We start from the raw sequence: 21,848 nt of genomic DNA on the forward strand, positions 1-21,848 counted from the left end.
AAGCCCCCTGGCCATGAAGCCTTTCCAACAGCCCACCAGAGATCCATATTTCAGCTGTGAGCTCTGCAACAGCTGTGAGCTCTGATCCTGGAGCTGCAGGATCACTGTAGCTGCTTTCTCAGCTGACAAGGGTCCCACCGCTCCACACAAACACATGGATCATATAAGCAGTGTTAAGCTAATGTATTCCACATAAAGACATGCATTAGTATCCCCTATAAATAAAACTCCTAATAAAATCTTCCCGATCCTTTATCATCTTTACATCCAACAAGTCTGTGAGATTTTGGCTGTGGGTTTATTCGACTGTCCAGGTGATGCTGCTCGCATGCGTGTCGATGCCGAACACAATTTGGCACAAGCTGCACAAGAGCGAAGCAAGTTGGAGGAAAAGCTTGCTCAGGTGGAGAGGAATGCCCAGATGACCCTGAGCAATAAAGAACAAATCCACAGAGAGCAGCTTGAGGCTGAACGTCGGCAAAAGGTACAGCAAAGCTTAAGCAGAGCCCTGACAAAACCGAAACCAATTGGAACACTCGCTTTTTCATGAATTAATCAAGTGTATGTGGGTGCGTGTTTGGTGGTTGATAGGAGCAGCAGTGTGCAGAGTTGATGCTGCAGCGGGAGCAGGCTGAGGAGCAGCTGCGTCGACAGTGTGAGGAGCTGCGTGTGCACAACCAGCAGGAGCTACAGCAGGTGCAAGAGGAGCAGGCCAGGCTGCAGCAGGACTTCAACCAAAGCCTCCTGCAGGCTGAGAGTGAGAAGCAGCAGGTGTGTGTGGTGACAGGATAGTTCTGGGTTTTTTAAACAGTTTATGAACCTACATTTTTTGGTATATTATGGTAGCTACTTGTTAAACCCCATCACCTCAAGTTTTGTCGTCACAGTTGCCAATGTTTTCCAGTATTATAACTGAGAAGATTCTCAGTCATCCAGGTCCTGGTATATTTGGAAGTTGTATCAGTATACAGTACATAGGCAACTGCACTTGCTCGTTGAAGATGTTCACTTCTCATCCAAGAGGCTTCTTCAGATCCAACTGATTAGTGGGAGGTTTCATGTATTTAACCTCTGTGGGTCAATGTTGAAAGTCGTTATGTTTAAAAGGCCGGTCGCTGAATCCCCCACCAGCTAGTGGGTTGTTGGCGCCCCCTTAGTCAAGGAAGCCTTTCTCCTCATCAAAAGCATGAAAACTTCTCTACAGTATGTGTGAGGCCCGAATGGCCAAACCAACTTCATTTTGTGACCTATGTCAAAATGAGTCTGACCTCATAGTCTGTTGTAACCAGGCTTTGTCCCAGAAGGAGGCAGAGAAGGCTGCCCTCATAGAGAAGCTTGCAACCCTGCAGCAGGACTTGGCCACAGCCGACATGGAGCTGGAGCACACGAAGAGGGAGGCACACAGCAAACATGAGCAGGATAAGGTAAAAAACATGACAGAGTCATATTAGCTCTTTCTTGTTCTGTCCATATAACTCAGCCAATCGATTTGTGTTCCAGAATGTGATGTCTGTCCTTCAGTCTGAGCTGAAGGACCTGCGGACTCAGTTTGAGGAGTCATTGAACTCCCATGAGAATGGCAAGAAGAGTCTCACTGAGCAGGTCAGAGAGCTGAACCAACAGAGCGAGCATGCACAGCAGGAGGTGAGAACGTTTATGTGGTGCTGCTGACTCATACAAGACAGATGTTGATCTTTAGTGACTGTTAGGAACTTGATTTTAACATAGAAATAAACAGCAACTCATAGAGTGTATATTAATCTCATAGGCTGGATCTCATCAGATCCATTATCCATGTACTTTGTACAGTAGGATCACTAAAATGGATAGGTAATTATAGGCTTGTTTGGATTGGCAAATGATGCAAGACCTCAGATCTGCTTTGAGTGTGAGAGGGAGTTTGCACCTATTTGTACCAGGGGGAGTTAGAGTCATTAACCACAAGCCTCTGTTGATACAAGCTGCCGCCACAGAGCTTTACTTGCATCAGGGTGCCATCAGGTGCAGAGCCTGCGTTGCCAAATCCTACAAGGAATGGTGCTGTCCACTCGTCAGACTCATACTCTGCTCTTGCTCTCTGTGTCTTTTTTCCTGTCAAGTCCGCGGCCGGAAAATGTATCCACTGGCCTAATATAAACATAAAAGTGCAATTAGGCTATAATTTTGGCCAAGTGACATACCTCTCCGAGCCAAATGAGAGCCGTAAATCTCAACTCTCGGGGTTGCGTGAGGTCAGGATTCCAGGCACAGGGTCGCCGGGCATTTTAGTGAAATAACAAGCTCACAGTCACCTCATTAAGATGTAACTGCTGAGCTGCAAGGGCCTCATCGTGCCTTGATTTAATAGCCTGGTTTTCCTGGAAAAGTGGACTGTTTATCTGTGTGGGACGTTTTGGTTTCAGTGAAAATGCAAAAATGAGGATCATCCTGTCTTCGCTCCGTCTCCTTAGTCTTGTCAAACTACACTGAATGAGGTTGTGTGGAGCCAAAGCAGAGGAGTCTTGAGGTTTGGACAGCCCTCCCTATTGCCGTATATCAAGTCAGGCTTCAGTGACACTGTCATATTTGGCTGCCACTCCTACTCATTTCCTTGTTTGATTATTTTCTGTAATCCTATCTCGGGATTCTCATGTCAGACACTGACAAAGGGTGAACCAGTGAGCAGTGTTGGACTGGGAAAGAAATGCAGCCCTGGATTTATCCGTTGGGCCCGGGTTGGTAAAGGTTGAAATTTGGGGAACACACATTCAGCACGTTCCCATGCACATCCTGAATGATGGGTACTTAGAAAGAGCTGGTAAAGAGACGGACAGGGCCAGGATCAACTTAATGGCTCTTTTGATGGCCACTGGCACACCGATGCAGGAGCCCACCGGGATTTGTCCCAGTTTGTCCAATGGCCAGTCCGACCATCCCAGAGGTGGGAGGATACGGTCCCTGGTACCATGATGTGAAATTAAAGTTTGAGTTAACCCCTAGTGTAAATAAGCTAGTGGGAGAGTGTTTATTTTCTCCCTAGCAGCAGTGAGAGGCTGGCTCCACTGGGACTCCAGGTCCCCCTCTCCCATCCTAATAACACAACACTGCTGCCCTCATATTCTCGGCCCTTCTCCTCTGCTCCCACCCAAAAAAATCTGATAAAATAAAGTATAAACGGCCAGATCAGCACTCGCTTGTTTTTTCTCACATTAGAGTTTATGAGAAAGAACCATCTTGTGTGGCCTCTGAACATAACACTCCTCCTCATCCCGGCCCTCATCCTCCCTCCTCCACCCACTCTCCCCCTCGTTCCCCACCTCCTCAGGGGGGCTGCTGTTTATCATGTTGCACTCTGTGGATTTTTTACACTGCGAGCTGCAGCGAGGAGATTGGAAGAGACAGCAACTGGCTACAGGCCCAAATGGCTCTTATCCATGCCCAGATAAGCTCTGTCCTCCCTATTTCTCCCGCTACACATATGCTGCCATAAAACAGAATATAGGTCATACTGTATCTTGAGACCTTGCACATAGCACTTAGAGTAAGAGATGCTGAGGTTTAGCTTTCAAACAAAGACGCTCTAATGCCTTATCTGATCCAAAATCAGTTTCGCAGTATGCTGAAAGATTTTTCTAATTTTGATTATTATACACATGTGTTTGAGTGTTTGATGTGGTGTACATAACAGCCTGATTGAAGCTTTTGATGAATTTTGAGGATAAAAATAATTTTGTCTCTGTTAAATGTTTTTATTGAATTTATATTGAAAACCGATCATGTATATATCCATTTGAAATGTGTGATCAAATAAATTCTGGATTGAATTGACAACCAATTTAAGAAACCCCAGAACATCAAGAAAAGACTTACAATTTATGTATTGGAGTGTAAGTATTAACCTTATGTATTAATGGTAATAAAATGTAAGATAATAATAATAATCTATGTGAAAGTTATTTATCAGGTTCGCTGTTTGACTAAGACTTCCCAATTTAGCCTCATTGATAAAACATCATTCCTTTCTTTCTCCCTGAAGTTAGAAGTCCTTCGTCGGCAGCTGCAGGAAGCTGAGGACGGACTTATTAAAGGGCGAAAGGAGCTGATTGAGGCCCACAGAGGGCTCCAGGAGTGTGCACAGGAGCGGGACAAGCAACGAAAAGAAGTGCTGGACCTGAGAAGACTCCTGGGTGATGAGAGCAGAGAGAAAGAGGCCATCCAAGCCTCCAACCAGGAGCTCAGAGCTTTCATTAAGAGAGCGGAGAGTGACAACAACAGGTAGAGCTGTCTTTTACTGTTGTGCTCTTGGTGCAGCAATGGATATCTGAATTTTTTGCTAATTTTAAGTATCTCTTGAGAAGCCTGAGACGATCTGTGGAAGAAAGGGAGCAGAAAGTGTCTGTCTTAGAGGAATGTAGGAGCTCGATGGACCAAGAGGCAACCACTTTACGGAGCAGCATGAGGGAGCTGGAGAAGTCTCGCCTGCAGGCACGCAGAGAACTGCAGGAGCTGCGCAGACAGGTGAAAGATTATCCAGGTCACCGCTTTCCATCTGATTTATTATAAATAAAGGATTACTTTCAAATAGTTTGCGCTGTGTTGACACGAGCAGGTAAAGATCCTTGATGGTGAGAACAGCCGGCAGAAACAGGAGCTGCTGGAGCTGCAGGCCCGGGTATGTCAGGAGGAGCAGAAGGAGGAGGAGGCACGTCGCGAGGCTTTCAATCTTAAGCAGAGAGTGCTGGAGTGTGAGGCCGGCAGAGAGGCAGCGCTGAATGAGGTAGAAGACCACAGCGAAGTAATCCGTTACCATGATGCTAGAACAAACCTTCTACCTTTGCATACATAGATACATGAAGAATGCCTGCAGAGACATGAGGACATAAACATAACACATTCCATTGTAACAGTGATGGGATAGCCGCAGTTCTATTATGAAATCTTTAATGATAATAACTGGCTTTATTTAATTCTCAGAACTATCAGAGAGAGAAAAGTAGAATCTGTTTTGATGCAAAGGGAAAAATAGGTTTTGTATTTCATGAAGTTGGGTTTCTAACCTCTTCTGTCCCATAACTATATTTTTAGGGTCCCCAAGTTCTCATGACCCCAGCAGTTAAAGTGTGCTTGAGTTGTCAAGTGAATGTATGGCATGGTTAAATGGATAGCACTTCATTATGATGTATATGAAGCCTGGTTAATGTATCCTTTTTAAAGCTAAATCCAGTAAATATCAATACACCAAGTATTCTGTCTACATATCAAGAACACAACGCTGAGGTTGAGGGATTTCAGCATACTTTCTGGAATAAGTCCTCATCCTATTGGAAATCCTGTGTCAGTTTATAGTTAATACTCAGGGATTCTTTTCTTACATTACAGTTAATGTGTTAATCACTGTGTTTCAGTAATGTAGTTAGGACCATGTTCAGCCCATTGCTTTCAATTCTGCAAACGCAATGTAACTTTGACTTAAACACAGATCACCTAATGGGAACCAAGAAGATAATTTGAGCAAGGCCAGATTATCGTGTAGACCAAGATTAGAATATGGTGTACATAGAAATATAGATTCTTTATTTGTCCCTGTAGGGTAAATGGTTTCAGTGTTTCCCATTCTTGACTAGAATGTGATGGTCCATAACGTTTTTACCATCCATGCAGACAGTCAGACCTCATGGTTTCAGCTGCAGTTGTGGCATGTAATGCAGTTTTTCTCTCACATGACAACTTGGCTTGTACCTGTCACTCAGAATCGGTTTCACCTGAGAGTGACCTTCGTGCATGTGCACCTCCGTTACCGCCATAGATTGAATTATTTCAACATAACAAAAACATCAACAGACATAACCAACAGCTTGTGTAATATAAAAAACACTGTAAAAAACTAAAAGGCCCAATGTGAAACGCCACAGATCAGCATCCCTGGAAGTATACAACCTGTGTATCCTGCTCTAGTTACAGTTACATTGTTACATTTATAAAACACTACGAAACTCTGTGGTTAAATAAAGACAGCTGGCAGAAAATTCCTGGTATGAACCAACAACAGTGTCCATTACTGTCTTCAATTAGAGATTAGAAATCCCTCAAACGTACTCAAAGCACCACAGTTATGACATAATTATCAAACATATGGCAAAATCTACAGTATAAGATAAATATATATGACTTACAGAGAAAATTAGGTTTGTCTTAAACCCGGTCCTGTGTATTTTTGCAGTTTGCAGGTCTGCAGCGTCGTTTGGTGGAAATGGAGACCGTAGAGCAGGAGAGCCGAGAGCTGCTGCAGGAAAAAGAGGCTCATCAGCAGCACAGTGACAAGCGGCACAAAAATACCTCTGCCTTGCTGGAGGAAGCGCTAGAGGACGCCAAGGTGCAGGTCCAGCAACTCTGTGCTCAGGTCGGCCTTGCTGAAAGTAAGGTTCAGGGCATGGAAGAGCAGCTCCGGTTGGGTGATGCTAAACGCAAGGACCTGGAGCTCAGGCTGGCAGGGTTGTATTCTGCTTTGCGCCGCACAGTTGGCATCAGCCACACAAGGCTTTCAAACACACCTGGGTCACGTAGACGGTCTCCCTCTCCTTGGAGACGCCACGTGCAAATTAGAGGTATGGTGATGCATTTTTATAATAAGGTTTTGTGATGTCTTGTGTCATTATAAGCCTATTCATTAATAAGTGTGGTGTCTGGTTAGGCGGGGAGAGTGTGACAGACGGATCTGTGTTGTCCTTGTCTCGTGGTGAAGATGAAGAACTGGACGTCGACATGGTGCACACAGCTCTACAGGAAATCCAGCAGGAACTCAGGGATGCACAAAGACACAGGGTATATTTGATCCTCCTACTGACTGAATATAGGTTCGCAGACACAAACCTCAAACTGAATGAGATTGTTCACCTAAACTTGGTTTTGCTTTTCAGGAAACCAGATCAGTCATTTCAACAATCGTAATTCACTTATTTAATGTTTGGTGACTATTTGTCACTTTCTAAACTCATGAATACATGTTTCCTTTAGGATGAAGCCAAGGCTCAGGGAGTCAGTCTAAGTCAACAGGTGACACAGCTCAGAGACAGCCAGGAAACGTCAGCCACTCAGGGACAACTACTACAGATGTCCCTGAAGCAATCAGAGCAGGGTAAGAAAACCAGCGGGTCCTAGAAACACACACTAAATAGCATTTAGTAATTCCATTGAGATCTACAGCCTAACATGTTTTTACAGGAAAAAGAGAGATGGGAGAACGATTGCACGAGGCGCATATATCTCTTTCCTTGCAGGAGGAAGCAGCATGTCGCTCAGAGAGGGAGAAAAGAAGCTTTGAGGAGGAGGTAGCTCAACTCAGGGCCAGTGTGCAAGCTGCTGTGGCTGAGTCCAGGGCACTGCAAGTATGTAAAAGCCAAAGAGATAAAGACTGCAGAGAGTGCAACATCTTAAGAGGATACTACTGAACTGATGAAATCCTGTACCAATTCCTCTACAGGATAAGTTGGAGCTCTTGCAGGGATCAGAAACGCTTGCAAAGGCAGAGCAACGGAAGCTGAAGGAGTCTATGGAAGCAGCAGAGAGCCGAGCCAGCCGCCTGGAGCTGTCTCAGCGAACACTTGAGGGAGAGCTACAGCGGGCCCAGCTCAGGGCGGCTGAGCTGGACGCGGAGGCTGGGTCGCTGCAGGAGAGGCTAACAGAGCTGAGGAGAAAGCTAGGCGAGAGCGAGGACCGGTGTGCGGCGCTGAGGGTGAATGAGGAGAGGCTGACCACGTCACTGGCTCGAGCCGAACAGCACGAGAGCCATCTGAGAGAGCAGCTCCACAAACTGTCAGAGACTCTCAGTGACAACAGCAGCAACAGTGGAGCCCTGCAGGAGCAGATGATGCAGCTGCAGAAGGCTCTGACTGCCAGTGAGCATGACCGGAAGCTGCTGCAGGTATACAATCTATCTCCTAATGACACTCACTACTAAAGCGGAAGTGGAAGATACAGAAACAAATTCTGAGCAGACATTAAATTGAGGATTTCTCCATTTCTTTTGAAACAACCGTGCACTTACATTTTTTAAGACTTAATCCTCACTTTGATTTACAGTGCAGCTACGTAACCTTCTCAGCTCCAGACTGCAAATTTTTTGTTTACATTTGCTCTGGTTTTTTCCTGAAAGACCTCAAAGACTGAGCAATAAAATGCTCAGGCGAGCTCATTAATTCTCCCAGAGTTTCTCAGAGCTTTCCGGTCTTAGTTTAGGAATGAACTTTAAAGATACTGAACAAACAAAAACATGACATTCTTATTACAAATCTCTTGATTTGCTCAAAAGCTGCCAGCTTGCTGCAGTGAAAAGTCTTGTTTGCAACTTTGAACAGTTTGTCAAATATAAAGGAAGGTGAGAAGTGCGAGGTCAGTGGCTCATTGTGTAGTGTATGTCAACATGTGTGTGTGTTTGTGTGTGCGCGCCCATAGGAACGTCTGGATAAAACACGAGATACCCTTTCAGAGAGCAAGAGGCTCAACCACACACTAACTGAACGGACCCAAAACCAAGAAAGATCCCAAGAGGACTTGGAGCTTAAAAATTCTGAGCTGGAGAAACATAACAGAACACTGAAGGAGGTGAGTTCATTTGAAGTAAAAGGAGTAAACGGTGTAAACAAAAGTATTAAAGTTTGATTTATGGATGATTTACCGTGTCCCAGAGCGTGAAAAAGCGGCAGAAGGCTGAACTTCAGGCCCAGGGCAGCTCCCAGCAGCTGCAGAGAGACAAGGAGGAACTTCAAGACAAGATCACCAATCTGCAGAGCTCTTTGCAAAAGCTGCAAAGTGAGAGAGCAGAGACAGAGCGGGTGATGACACGCCTCGGGAAAGACAAGTCAGCTCTCAGAAAGACACTGGAGAAGGTGAGCTGTCATATCAGCTGCCCGACTTAAAAACCTCAAAATGCTCCGGGTGTAGATGTCACATATTGGAATGGTAATGGTCTTAGGGTTAGTAAATAAACTTAATTTACATAGCGCTTTACTGGATCCTCATGACAATACAATACAATACAATACAGCAAAATACAATTTTATTAATCCAGAGGGAAATTTGGTTTAGGGCAAGTAAATGAAGACAAAAACAAGATACAGACATGCACTGACAAACATCTGCATAAACAATAACACAATAAAACTCAATAAAAGAGCTGTTCAGTTGCATTGAGCTCTAAATTACTGAGCTAAAAGTGCAATTTCTTTAAAATTACTCATGTTTACAATAAATAAATCTAATTCATGTGCGTTGATGGAGCACAGCATTGTCCTGTAATGCCTTGTTTAGCAGTCTGATGCCGTACCTGAAGCATTACAGGACTACAAAGTTATAGGACTTAACAAAGACAGATTCAAAAAAAGACAAAGCTGCATAGGTTAAGATGATAATACTGATATGTTGTCTTTAATGGGGGCACGTTTACAAAAACACTGGATACTGCTGTTTCCAGAATGCCACGTTATAGTGGCGTTCATGCAGACACTTAAAGGTTCAGTGTGTCGAATTTAGTGACAAATCTAGTGGTGAAGTTGCAAGTTGCAGCTGAATACCCCTCACCTTACCCTCCCCTTCCAAACATGAAAGAGAACCTGTGGTAACTTTCAGTTGTCATAAAAACTCAAAAGGTGTTTAGTTTGTCCAGTCTGGACTACTGTAAAAACATGGCGGCCTCCGTAGAGGGGACACACCCCAGATGTAAATATGAAGTATTTCAACATAAAGGGCCCATTCTAGGTTAAAGAAAACAAATGTGTTCAATTTAGATGAAACACACTAATGAAAACATCACTGGGATTATTTTATATTAAATATCTGCCAATAGATCCCTTTCACATAAATATCACTCATTGGACCTATAAGTCTCAGCAACAGAAGACATTATTCAACTGTTTCATAGGCTTAATAAAACTTGCCATCCCTAGAAAACCAATGTAGAGTGATGCTCTTTAAGAAGAGATGTAAAAACAATATTTCACTACAAGTAAGACGCAAGACTTAACCATCTCTGGGAGTAAAAACAAACTAGGACCCCAATACATTAGACATATTTGACTTGTGTTCAGTGGTTTAGAGTCTTGGTTGCTTAATATGAGGTAAAACATCAGAAATAAAAGAGGCAGCCAAACCACAAATGGCTTTGAATGCAATTAGAATCAACTTAAAGTCAATTCTACAACTGCTGGAAGCCTTTGTACATAAAGAGGCCAGAGCTGAAGTAATGTGTTTAATGTTGGTCAGAAGCTTTTCTGCCACATTCTGGACCAAGTGAACACACGCCGAGTTACAACACATACATGGGCAGTTAATCCAGGGAGGATCATTTGAATACTTTGCTGTTTTATTATTCTGTCTTTATGTAAAGTTATTATCTTAATTTTCTACACATAATCTTGCACACTGCACAAAGGTGATGGAAACCAAGAGGCTCTGTGCTTGGCTTCAGCTACACACATTTACAGGAAGGCACATGAGTGCAGAGCAATCATGGCGAAGTTGTTCACATTATGTCACCCTCATGCTGTTGGTCAGGTGGAGGTGGAGAAGCTGAGGAGGGAGGAGGAGGCAGCGTCAGCAGCCAGGGAGAAGGAGCACTTGGGGCAGACAGTCCGCAGCCTCAAGCAGGAGCTGGATCAAAAACTGGATGAACTGCAGACCCTGCAGGTGAGAGGATGTGGGATTACAACCAGGGATTAGCAGGAGGTTACTCTGTGGGGGACAGGGCAAATGATTTGAAAGAGACCCCTACAGATATAACATGTTTATGGACAATTTGTTTTTGCCATTGAAATACTTAAATATTAATGACAAAACAGAATAATCACCCAGTCAAGCAGGCTGTTTATAACAGCTCCACATCTGATTTAATAGACATAAGGAGATTTGAATACAAATCTGAATGTTACTACACTGTCACATTAGACGGTGACTTCCAGGTTATAGCAATAAACAAATCCAACATCAGGGTCATAACTGCAGGATCATAATCCAGACCTTTGTCTCTCTTGTGCTCCATTTCCAAATATGTTCTATGGGAACTGTCTTTAGGCCCAAATCTCTCAGGTGGAGCACTCTCATGCACAGCGCCTCCTGGAGGTGACCGCCCGCCATCACCAGGAGCTGGATTTGGAGACAGACCGTCTGAGAGACAGTCAGTTCCAAGCAGAGCACGCCTTGGAGTCAAGAGAGAAAGCTCATCGCCAGAGGGTCAAATGCCTGGAGGAACAGGTATCACAGTGCTTTTTTCCCAAAATATTTGAATCAATTGCTGTGCATATTTACAATAACAAATCCAGTTTGTATTTTAGATTTGAAACAGTAAAACGCAAACATTCTGTGCCATAGGTTTGCTGTGTCTCAATGCTTTTGTGTTTCTCTATCCTCCTATTTTTGTTTTCCATAGGTGCTAACGCTCAAAGAGCAGCTGGAACAGGAGACGAGGAGGCGGCATGCCTATTTCAGTCAGATGCTTCCGCCTGGTGTGTAGGCTGAGACCCTGCGATGAAGTATGTAGCACCTCTGGCCTCCTCATTCACTGCTTTTCTGGCAGCTTTCCCCAACAACGTTATGTTACAAGCTGCGTCCCCATTTGGAAGCTCGCGCGCACACAAACACACTCCCAAGGCATTTTACTCCCACCCATGCACATGTGCACAGCGGATTACATTAATCTGCAGGAAAACTCAACAACAACAAACAATGAGTGTTTTGTTTATAAGTGGACTGGATGTGCCAAATTGTTTTAAGGATTTCCTCTGGCTCGCTGCAGTTGGCGTTTCTAAGTCTGTTTATGCTGTGTCATTTTTTTTTAAGGAAACAATGTGATGAAAGATTTCCTTGGTTGGTGCTTTATTCTTCTATAATTGTTCGTATACACATTTGTCACAGTGACTTTGTACCAATTTTAAATGTCACAATCGTGTGTTTCCTAATGAGAATATATGTCTAAATATTTACAAAATCTCCTCGTAGATTTGAGCTGATTTTCCTGGTGCTGTGATTTGTAGTGTTAAGTGCTGTTGTAAAGATTCTATAGAGTCGGTCATTTATCTTATGTATTGTGTATTGTGTTTTACTTGTGTGGAACATTTTGGGATGTTTGTAATAAAACTGGGTGCATCAAAACACAATTATGCCAGTTTAGTTTTCAAAAGATGTTGAGATGTGCTTCCATGTGATCAGCAATGTTTATTTTGCTGACCACACAACTTTGCTGTGGAAAGAAAGTTTTCTGGTGAAGGACAGCGCTGCCCTTTTCCTGGCATGTGTGAGCCCTCGCTTTTGGTTCGCACCATTAAAAGTCTTTGTGGATTTAGTGTTGTGGGTGAGAGAATGACCTTCGCTCTCTGTTGACAGGGCTGTCTTCAGTGTTTTCTCTCGGGGATTGTTGCAGACTCAGAGTGTGTGTGTGTGTGTGTGTGTGTGTGTGTGTGTGTGATCAGCGTCACTCAGTCCCTTTGTAATCCTCCACATCCCTTAAATCCTGAACTAATGTGGGCTCTTCTCTTCACTGATAAGAAACCACAAATATGTTTTCCATGCTGTGTGTTTTTATCCATGTGTGCATCTGCTGTGCTGTGTGTCTCTTTTCTCTCTTTTATTTCAGTTTCTCCCCTCACCATACTTTCTGTACAGTGTCATTTTCACAACAGTGCACGTGCATGTCCCCTTGCTTTCTAACCTCTCATGCCTTGGTAACTGCACATAGCAGGAGTTTCTCTGAACGGGGGGAAAATCTTGTCAGAATTTCTTTAAAACAGCCCTTTGATTATCATAGATCCGCCCAGTGGTTATCCAGTTACCGGCCTCTTCTCAGCTATTGGCTGCACGCAGCTAATTATGCAAGGTAGTGAATCCCTGTGGGGGAGGTGGGGCCAAAGCTGAAAGAACTCCTTTGGCAGTCAGAATAGAGCTTTTATTGAGGATATTTCTAAGCTGACCATCAGGGACCAAATCGCTGGATTGTTAAAAAAAAAAAAAAAAAAAGAAAACTTCTCAGCTGAATCACGCTGCTCCCCCTCTTTCATTTCTTCCCTCGTTTCATTTCAGTGAGACGGAGTGTAGCTCATGCAGTACCCAGCAGCAGCAAGCAGAATGCAAGGAATCCACAGTATTCCCCTGTCTCACAGCAGAAGCCCAGTTTACTACTAAAGGACAAGTGAGGAGAGGAAAGAGGCAGAGCCAGGGAGCAGTCAGGGGAGGATTCACACTGCAGTGGTTGAGAGCTGGAACGTACGGTCTTGTTCTGCTCCACTCTGCTCTGCTCTTGTCTTGGTGCCTCAGGTGTGTGCTCCTCCCTCCCTCCTCTGTGGTGCCTGCTGTCAGCTCCATCCCTGGGTGGCTGAGGCCATGGTGTTGGTGCTGCGAGCCCTGCTGCCCTGCCTTTGCACCCTGCTCTCCCTGGACCTGCTGCCTGGGGTGGACCCCGCCGTGCCCCTGGAGGACTTCTACCCCTTTGGCCAGGACAAGGGGGACACCCAGACCATCGCTCAGGACGACGGAGGCTCCGGGCTGGTGGAGATCTCTGTTGCTTTCCCCTTCTTTGGAGACCGGCACACAGGACTCTATGTGAGTACAGAGCAGCGTGTGTGTGTGTGTGAGTGTGTGTGTGTGTGTGTGTGTGTGTGTTTATGTCTTTATATGTCAGCATGTGTGTGTGTGCATGCACTTGGCAGTTGGCAATTGAGGCTGACATGGTGTGGATTGTATAAGAGCCTCAGGGAGATGATATGTGGCATGCAGCCAAGCACTACATTGCAGTGCCCTTTGAGAGCTTGTGTATGTTTGTGTGCGCTTACAAGCTCTGGTGTGTAACCTTGTTTGGAGAATATCGTGTTTTCCCCCCACGGGTGAATCCTCCATGACATTCTCTTCACTTTACATCTGCCCCCCCCCCCCCCCCCCCCTCACTCTCTGAGGGGCTCTCAAGTGCACCAAGGGAGAGCGAGAGAGAATTATTAGCAGAACAGTGGTAAGCCCTGTTCTGCTAAGTCTACAAAGAGCTGTTAGAGGAAATGACAGTTTGTGTTCGTAGTTTTGCCGCAAAGCATCTGTGAGCAGTTCTTTTTCAGAGAGAGGGCAGGGGGAAAATATGCACGCTGCAGAGGGAGAGAAACAGCGCTCATGGGAGGAAGCCGAATGGTTTGACAAGGATTTTCACGCACCACAATGAAACGCACTTTGATCTGCCTTTGTCATGTATTGGGTTCAGTTCCAGCACATGGAAAGGCAGAACTCCCTTAAATCAACACCACCTGTTGTGGTTATGCATCCGCGTTTGCACTCCGAATCCCTCCTCCTCCTCCTCCTCCTCCTCCTGCTCCTACTCCTCCTCGCTCTGAGCCCCGCCTGCCTCCTCCCTGATCAAACCGTGGGCTGAAGAAGCATGGCAACAATGGGCAAGGCCAAAGGTCATCTTTCTAATCTGAGCATCCGAGGCAAGGGAGTGAGCTCAGTGTCCCAATGAAGACATTTTTAAAACTCTTTTGCATCCACACTCTCTCAGTAACTCTCAGTGACACCGTGCATATATAATAACGTTGTTTGAGTGTCGTGTTTTTCCAAAGTCATGAACTCACTGACCTGGAGCTTCTGTGTATCACAACTGCTGGCATGTCGTTTTTTTCTTCTGAGTTTTCATTCCAACACATCTCTCCTCCTGTTATCATTCGGATACACAATACTCAAATTAGACAAGATGAGACAAGTTACCCGTCGCTTGGCTTGTTGAGCTTAGATTGAATTATCATCTGATAGAGATAAAAATCTGGGTAATGTGCTGTATAAGTTGTGATGTGATATCCTCTAGTTCACTCTGCATCCCGCTCAACTGTGGTTCTTTAGTCACGCAAGGCCTAACAGATTGTGGCAGGCACTTGAAATTATAGTCACGCTCATTTAAATGCCTCACCTGAATCCATTAAACATCTGCTGTAAAGCACACGGGCTGCATGGTGATCTCTGCCACCAGAGAGCTGCCTTGAACACGTAATATTTCAGGGAGCATTAAGAGCTAAATTTGCAAGAATAGTTTCTCACAGAAGTTAGTTCCAAGGCCCTGTAGAACAGTTTGTGGGTTCTGTTGTACTTTGTTGTCATAACTGATTCTGTTTAGCCGGACACACGCCATGAAACCCCTCACAGATCCCATTAAAGCCTCCAGTATCCACCTCTGCCCCTTCTTGAAGCAAGACATCTTATTTTTAGCAGCTGTGATGAACAAATACAGCAGTGGATTTAAGGACCGCCACGGCCATGTGACACTGGGTTACACTCATCTCTAGTGTCACTTAAATATCCCTTTACAAACATGGAGCACCCCCTGTGACTTGGTCCTGCTCCAGTCCCACTTTTGCCTCCTGGTAACCAGGCTGTCCCTCTGTTATGGTTTGTCTCTGGGAGTTTTCACATGTTGATGGGATCTCTCCTCCTCCTCCTCCTCCTCCTCCTCCTCCTCTCACGCCTCAGATAACATGGCAGGGGTCTTCCCCCTGGAACTGTCCAGCTGCTTTATCTGAGAAATGACCAATCACTTTAACAGAACACAGATGTATCTACAAAGCGTTGAAGGGGCTTCCAAACAATGCGGTTCACGGATTAACTGCTCTCGCGGATGGTCAGCGTTAGGAACATGGAGGAGGACATCCAAGGTTAGAGAGGAAAGTACACAAGTTTCAAAGCAGATGTGAGAATAGATGGTTGTGATCAAAGACAATTATTATAGATACGCACATCTCTCATGGTCAGAAGAGAGATTTGAGCTATATTTACATCATCAAACACTAATGTATTTCCTTACTACTAACTTGTAAACATAACATTGCCTTTGCAATTGCAAGTAAATTACTTGTAAACAAAATTCGAGTACATTTCAAAGGAATCCTGTAAAGAATGTGCTTCAGTGTATCTGCTCTCTCCACATCTGCTAATGCTCATCTCCTCTTCTGAAAACCTTCACCACTTGGAGTTTGTGCACTTTTCATTCACTCACCACCATGTATGTCCCAAAGATGTGTGCATCAGGTTTTATTCTTTCTACTCTGCATGGGTGCTTATTGCATGTTATTCTGTGATGAGAGATGTGACTGAGTGATGTTAGGAACAGTTCACCCACTGTGAGCTGAATGTATCCACACAAAGATACAGTCAGGTGATGGTCACTGGAGATTAGCACAAAAGACTCAAAGCTTATTTATGTCAAAACAAGCGGGGGGGCGCAGTGACCTCTTGGCTGGTTACCTGTCAGGTTTAGGGTGACTCCAGGATGTCACTGCCAAAGTCAAGAAGTTTGTTGTTATAAAAAGCATTATTTTTCTACTTTTGTAAGTGCTCACAATCACACTTCCAGTCACTCTCCAATTAACCTATCTCCAATCTAATTGTGTGAGGAAGCCGCAGTACCTGGAAAATAAACCCACACACTCATGGGGAACACATGGAAACTCCACACAGAAAGAGATTCCAAAACAAGAACCTTCTTGCTGTGAGGCGACAGTACTAGATGTACTTTGGAGGTGCAAATTGGCAGATTTAGAAATTTTATGCAAAACAATAAATAGCTGTTTTTCCTGTTTCTAAGCTAAGCTAAGTGTGTCCTGGCCCTAGCTTCATATTTAACATACAGACATGATGTTCAGCAAGAAAATAAATGTGTTTCACAAAATAAACTATTCCCTGAAAGACTTATAAATTGATGGGAATTGCTTTATTTTTGGAATTTCAACGACATGGCAATAGGTCCAGCGAGTTGTCCACTAACCAAAAGATCGGTGGTTTGATCTGTGGCTCCAGTCTCCACTGGGAAAGAATTGAACCCCAAATTGCAGACAGTGTATGAATGGTGTGTGTTTAAGAGCTGCACATAGAAGTGCTGTGTGAATAAGTGAATGTGACTTGAACCGTAAAGCGCTGTGAGTGGTCGATAAAAGTTTATATAACTGTAGAGATACAGTCCATGTTATTAATAATTACTAGATGACATTCCTCTCTAACTCTGTTTAATTTGCAGTTTGAAAAATTTAAGTTCAATACATTTTACTACATTATTCATCCTGGTTAAACTGTGCATCTTTTTACCAACATTGCAATAGATTAATTTGTATTTGAGTCCTTCCACATTGTTGCAGACAGGATTCATAGCCTCAGTCTAAACTCTGAAGATAGAGGTGAGCCAGGGCTAAGGAGTTCCAGGCCAAGTGCACAGACTGTCGGGCTGTAGTCACTTCCTCGGGTCTCGTCAAATAATTGGACAAGCTTGTAACTGTGAAACCTCTGTTTTTGACAAGGAAAACGAATGTTTTCCTAAGTTGATCCACGGGCACCTTTTTCATTTAGGAGTTTGCTTTGGCTTGACTTAAGCCAGATGAGAGTTTATTTTAGTCCATAAATTGCTTGGCTCTAAAGAAAACCACCCAAGCAAAATCCTGGATATATCCGGCAAAGAATTCCCAAAAAACAACAACGGAGCTGTGGAGTGAAGTGGCACCATTGAGAGTGAGAGAAAGAAATATGGTGAGAGAGAGATACTTCTTACAAGGTTGACTGATCGCACCTTTTCCCCCTGTGATTCTGACCTTGGTCATGTTACAGCATGACACAAGGCATGCTCTGAACCCATTCACTCTCTCACGTAAGTGTGATGCAGAACCACCCTTAGCCAGACGTCTGCAATAGTTATAGCCTGGTGGAAGTTCACGAGAAGAAGAAAGTATGCGATATGATGAAGAGAAAAAGGTCCCAAGTTCAGTTTAAATTCCTCCAAGGCCATTTCCATGTCAAAACAGACCCCTAAAAATCTTAACAAGGATGAAATACACTTGTTTAAACAGTTCCAGATGCGACAAGAGATTGGATTAGGCGATGAAATATATTCCAGTGTTGGAGTATAAACTCTATTCAGTGTTCACCATGATTTCCGACACTAATTTTGCTGTAAGATGGGTAACCTCCAGACCACTGCCACCACAGGTCTCTCATTAGTGGGTATGTGGGTGTGGGAGGTTTTGCGATTCATGTACATCCTTGCATTCGTCCGGCCCAGTGTCGTATCAGATGGTGCTCTGGCTGACCTCTGAGCCCTGCCCTGCAGTTGGTCCTCTGTTTCCCTCACACTGGCCACGTTCTCACCACATCACACTGATGCAGAGGGGAAGACTGTGGTCGGGCAATTAACTGAGCGCCCATGCTGTGCCAAAAAAAACTTCCTCTGCTGTTTTTACAGCAAAGTCCTTCAAATTATGGTTTTCATACAAGCGGGGAACACTGGCGAGCCATCTGACGCTGCTCTGTCACTGTCACATGCCACTGGGCTTGAACGTAGAGAGGCAAAGTTGACGCCAGCGTTTTGGGGAAACAGGATAGGTGCCTTGGTGGGTAGAAGCTCCTCTCGCTGATAATATGCAGAAATAGTGAATGAATGAAGGCCTTTCATGGGGATTTAACCTTTCCTCCTCACACTCAGGTTTAGCAGCTTGTTTCATAGGATATTAGTGCAGTGGCAGGTCGGACACCAGCAAGCTTCTATTCCACAAAGATTGCATACATGCAGACTCAGAATCATCACTGAAAAGACCATTTACCAGATTGTTTTTGAGTGATTTTCACCCACAGCGACGGTGCCAAGTCATTTTCATGTCTTCATAATTCTTTGATTACATCCGTTCAAGGAGGTCATGTTTTCACCTTTTTTTCACTTTCTTTAACATTGTGAGAAAGAACCTTTTCACTGATCTCTCAGGGAATAATTCATGGATCTTAATTTTTTTTTTAAAGAGCACATTTAGGAAACTGATATTAATAAGTGTGTGAAATTTGATGCTGCTCGATTGCATTTAAGGGGACTGTTGGTGTTTGGCGGAGATATATATTATACTTTGAATAAAAGTATAAACTAACAATTTAGTAGCACTTAAATTTAGTAGAACTTAAATGGCACTTACTTATAGCACTTTGTAGTTTGGCTTTCTTGAAGAAATTGTACTTTCTTGATTCTTGTTGTTCTGGGTTTGTACCCTCATGGTTGAATGCACTTATTGTAAGTCACTTTGGATAAAAGAGTCAGCTAAATGAAATGTAATGTAATGTAATGTAAGATATGCACTCCACTAATTGTGTTTTTATAAGGGTTTCACAAAATTTTCTGCACAATTTTCTCCCCTAAATAATCTCAACCCCTCCTCAAATCATCTCTCATTTACTTCCTATATGATCTTTCTCCCAGATCTTTCTCTTATCTTTAATCTGTGCTTTCCACATCGCACATTGCTTCTTTAATGTAGTTCTACAACACGAAACCCTTGAGCATCTGTGAGATCTGCTGTCTTGGTTCTGTAACAGTTTGAAATCCTTATTGCAGTAATCATTAAAAGCTGCACTAATCATTATTTTTTGTTAACAATGGATCAAATGTTTGTATAATGTAAAAGTGGTCACTTGTAGTGACCATTCGACACGTTTATCTACCATCAAATCAGTTAACTAATGGATTATTAAAATGATTCAGAACTACACCTACATGTTGGGAAGTTGATGTTACGCTGTGCTACAGGATATAACTACAGTGCTGAATGCGTAATTCTCACTTAGGAGACATGTGGAAAAGCGGGAGATGGGCTCATTTATTTGGTTACTTTGCTGTTGGCACACGTCTGTGGATTTAGAGGCCATGAATGTCCTTCCTGGTGTGATGACTTTGCAGGTGCATGAGCGGAAGAAACCAGGTTTTCTCAGCTGCAGTGATTTCATGGAATAAATGTAGCGTCTGTTTGCTACTGGGGGAAGTGCAAACATCCGTCATTGGAGCATTCACTGCCCCATGCCGCGGTTTGCCCCGTGAGGTCAGAAATACCTCTGTTTGTCCACCCTCGCCTCAGCACTTCCACTCTACAAGTTCCTGTGGTTAAATCTGACATGTTGAAGAAAATAGATCATGATTTACCTAATTACGATTCTCTTATTGTATCTCCTCCTCAGGTTAACAACAATGGCCTTGTATCTTTCCTGAGGGAGGTATCTCAATTCACACCAGTAGCTTTTCCAATCGCTGGGGACAGACGGGTCGTAGCACCGTTCTGGGCTGATGTGGACAACCGTCGGGCTGGGAGAGTCTTTTACAGAGAGAGCCTGGAGCCGTCCATCCTGAGTCGGGCATCTGGTGATGTCAGGATGTACTTTTCAGAGTTCCCCAGATTCAAGGCCGTGTGGGTCCTCATCTCAACATGGCACCAAGTTACTTTCTTTGGAGGCAACTCCGTCACACCGGTATGAACCCACACGTATCACACAGATCTCCCACTATCATGTAGATACTGCTTAAACACCTTTGATTCTCTATGTAACTCTAGTGTACTCGTTCTTGTACACTAAGGGGCACGTCTGCAGTTGCCAAGACAAATATATATAATAAATATGTCCATATATGTGTGTTTTGGAGAAGTCCAATCATCCAAACAGATGTGATTCAGATTTTTTGTATATTTCATCAAAATAACCAGGAAAGTACCAACTACATCGGCTGACTGTACAATACACACCTCCTACCAACCTGAGTCACCTGAACACCACATACTGCAACTGAGAGAGCATGAAATCTGGAGAAGGATGCTAGCAGAAATGACGAGGATGACTATTTGATACAACTAGCCAAACGTTATCCCAAAGTCAAACGGAGAAATTGTTACTAAATACAAAGGTTAAAATGTAAAAAATGTTGCACGTCTATTTGGAAGTCTCACAAGATGCTCCTTGGCACAGGAGTAATACGTTTTGATGCATAAAAAGAAATAAACCAAGGTACTTCTAATTTGGACAAAATTAAAAAGCCTTCTAGTGCAGCAATCGCATGGCAAGCCTTCATCCGGGTGAATAAGGTTGGTCACCTGACATGTTTTTCGATTTTTACCCAATGGTTTGATTGTTGAAATCGTTAGTTAAAAGTGATGGATGGCTGATAATGAATGGAAGGTTCCTGGTTCTGCACCTACCAAGTAATACCAGCTTGTAAAAAGGAAACCCTGACACCTATTATGAAATTGAACACATTTAAAGTGTAACAGTTGGTATTAAAAATAGACATAAAAAAAGAACATAGCCTTGTGTTTAAATGTGGGATGTTAGAAATCACAGCTATTGGGTTTCATCCTAATGGTATCTGTGAATTTCCTGTTATCTGACCCAACAACAGCAGGCCCAGAATAGTCTATCATGTCTCCAGACTGACTGAGATTTGGGAAGGTGTACCATTGCTATGAAGAGTCTGTCAGATAAATGTGTTATTACTAAATTTCCTAGAAATCAGGAAATGGTTTAACCGAGCCTGTTCCTCTCTGTGCAGGTAAATACTTTCCAAGTGGTGCTCATTACAGACGGAGAGCTTTCCTTTACTATATTCCAGTACAATAATATCACTTGGACCACAGGCATGCACGCCAGCAGCGGAGGAAACCTGGCCGGGCTGGGAGGGATCGCAGCGCAGGTAAGATCACATTGGCTCGTGGTGACAGTCACATGTAGAATTGATCTACGGTCTGCTTCCTTTGAAGAAACGTTGTAGACATCTAATCCTTTTGTGATGTCTGCCTCCTTGTTAACTCTCTTCCCAGGCAGGTTTCAATGCTGGTGATGGCAAGCGCTATTTCAACATCCCCAGCTCCCGCACGGCTGATGTGGTGAACGTTGAGGGGACCACCAACGTAGGCTACCCAGGCAGATGGGTGTTCCGTATTGACAGCGCACACGTAGAAGTGGGTGGCTGCAATAACTCTGGTGAGATCTCTGTGTAAGAGATGAGTTCCTCTGTGACTCCTGGCTGTTTTAATACATCTTCATCACGTATTCCTGTTACATTGATCTCTTTC

At 43.8% G+C, this 21,848-nt stretch overlaps 2 protein-coding genes and 1 long non-coding RNA gene across 7 annotated transcripts in view; 2 read left to right on the forward strand and 1 right to left on the reverse strand.

Moving 5' to 3' along the window:
- The window catches only part of crocc2 (ciliary rootlet coiled-coil, rootletin family member 2), a 40,690-nt gene extending 27,299 nt beyond the window's left edge, over positions 1 to 13,391 (forward strand). For 3 of the 4 annotated variants that reach the window (XM_034583075.1, XM_034583077.1, XM_034583078.1), the window contains 17 exons: positions 315 to 484; positions 592 to 771; positions 1,290 to 1,424; positions 1,501 to 1,644; positions 4,016 to 4,254; positions 4,338 to 4,497; positions 4,589 to 4,756; positions 6,200 to 6,584; positions 6,671 to 6,801; positions 6,994 to 7,114; positions 7,201 to 7,364; positions 7,460 to 7,900; positions 8,431 to 8,580; positions 8,664 to 8,864; positions 10,528 to 10,659; positions 11,044 to 11,223; positions 11,399 to 12,120. In XM_034583075.1, the coding sequence (XP_034438966.1) occupies positions 315 to 484; positions 592 to 771; positions 1,290 to 1,424; positions 1,501 to 1,644; positions 4,016 to 4,254; positions 4,338 to 4,497; positions 4,589 to 4,756; positions 6,200 to 6,584; positions 6,671 to 6,801; positions 6,994 to 7,114; positions 7,201 to 7,364; positions 7,460 to 7,900; positions 8,431 to 8,580; positions 8,664 to 8,864; positions 10,528 to 10,659; positions 11,044 to 11,223; positions 11,399 to 11,482 (3,185 nt within the window). In that variant the 3' untranslated portion in view covers positions 11,483 to 12,120. Of the gene's footprint in view, positions 1 to 314; positions 485 to 591; positions 772 to 1,289; positions 1,425 to 1,500; positions 1,645 to 4,015; positions 4,255 to 4,337; positions 4,498 to 4,588; positions 4,757 to 6,199; positions 6,585 to 6,670; positions 6,802 to 6,993; positions 7,115 to 7,200; positions 7,365 to 7,459; positions 7,901 to 8,430; positions 8,581 to 8,663; positions 8,865 to 10,527; positions 10,660 to 11,043; positions 11,224 to 11,398; positions 12,121 to 13,278 lie in introns of those variants that run through there. The other variant, XM_034583076.1, reaches the window with a different exon arrangement.
- Positions 10,603 to 15,347, reverse strand: LOC117760220. 2 transcript variants are annotated; one of them, XR_004613641.1, is made up of 3 exons: positions 14,906 to 15,341; positions 14,578 to 14,653; positions 10,603 to 10,704 (listed from the first exon to the last, which is right to left on the reverse strand). It is a non-coding gene; the product is annotated as an uncharacterized LOC117760220 (long non-coding RNA). The 2 variants fall into 2 exon arrangements; XR_004613642.1 differs by lacking the exon at positions 10,603 to 10,704 and adding an exon at positions 13,413 to 13,535 and having other exon boundaries at positions 14,906 to 15,347.
- sned1 (sushi, nidogen and EGF-like domains 1) overlaps positions 13,319 to 21,848 on the forward strand; it is a 28,249-nt gene continuing 19,719 nt past the window's right edge. The window contains exons 1-4 of the mRNA XM_034583079.1: positions 13,319 to 13,563; positions 19,966 to 20,253; positions 21,326 to 21,466; positions 21,594 to 21,756. Of these exons, the coding sequence (XP_034438970.1) occupies positions 13,345 to 13,563; positions 19,966 to 20,253; positions 21,326 to 21,466; positions 21,594 to 21,756 (811 nt within the window). The 5' untranslated portion in view covers positions 13,319 to 13,344. The remainder of the gene's footprint in view (positions 13,564 to 19,965; positions 20,254 to 21,325; positions 21,467 to 21,593; positions 21,757 to 21,848) is intronic.

The sequence above is a fragment of the Hippoglossus hippoglossus genome, chromosome 4, assembly GCF_009819705.1.
Source record: "Hippoglossus hippoglossus isolate fHipHip1 chromosome 4, fHipHip1.pri, whole genome shotgun sequence".
Classification (NCBI taxonomy): domain Eukaryota; kingdom Metazoa; phylum Chordata; class Actinopteri; order Pleuronectiformes; family Pleuronectidae; genus Hippoglossus; species Hippoglossus hippoglossus.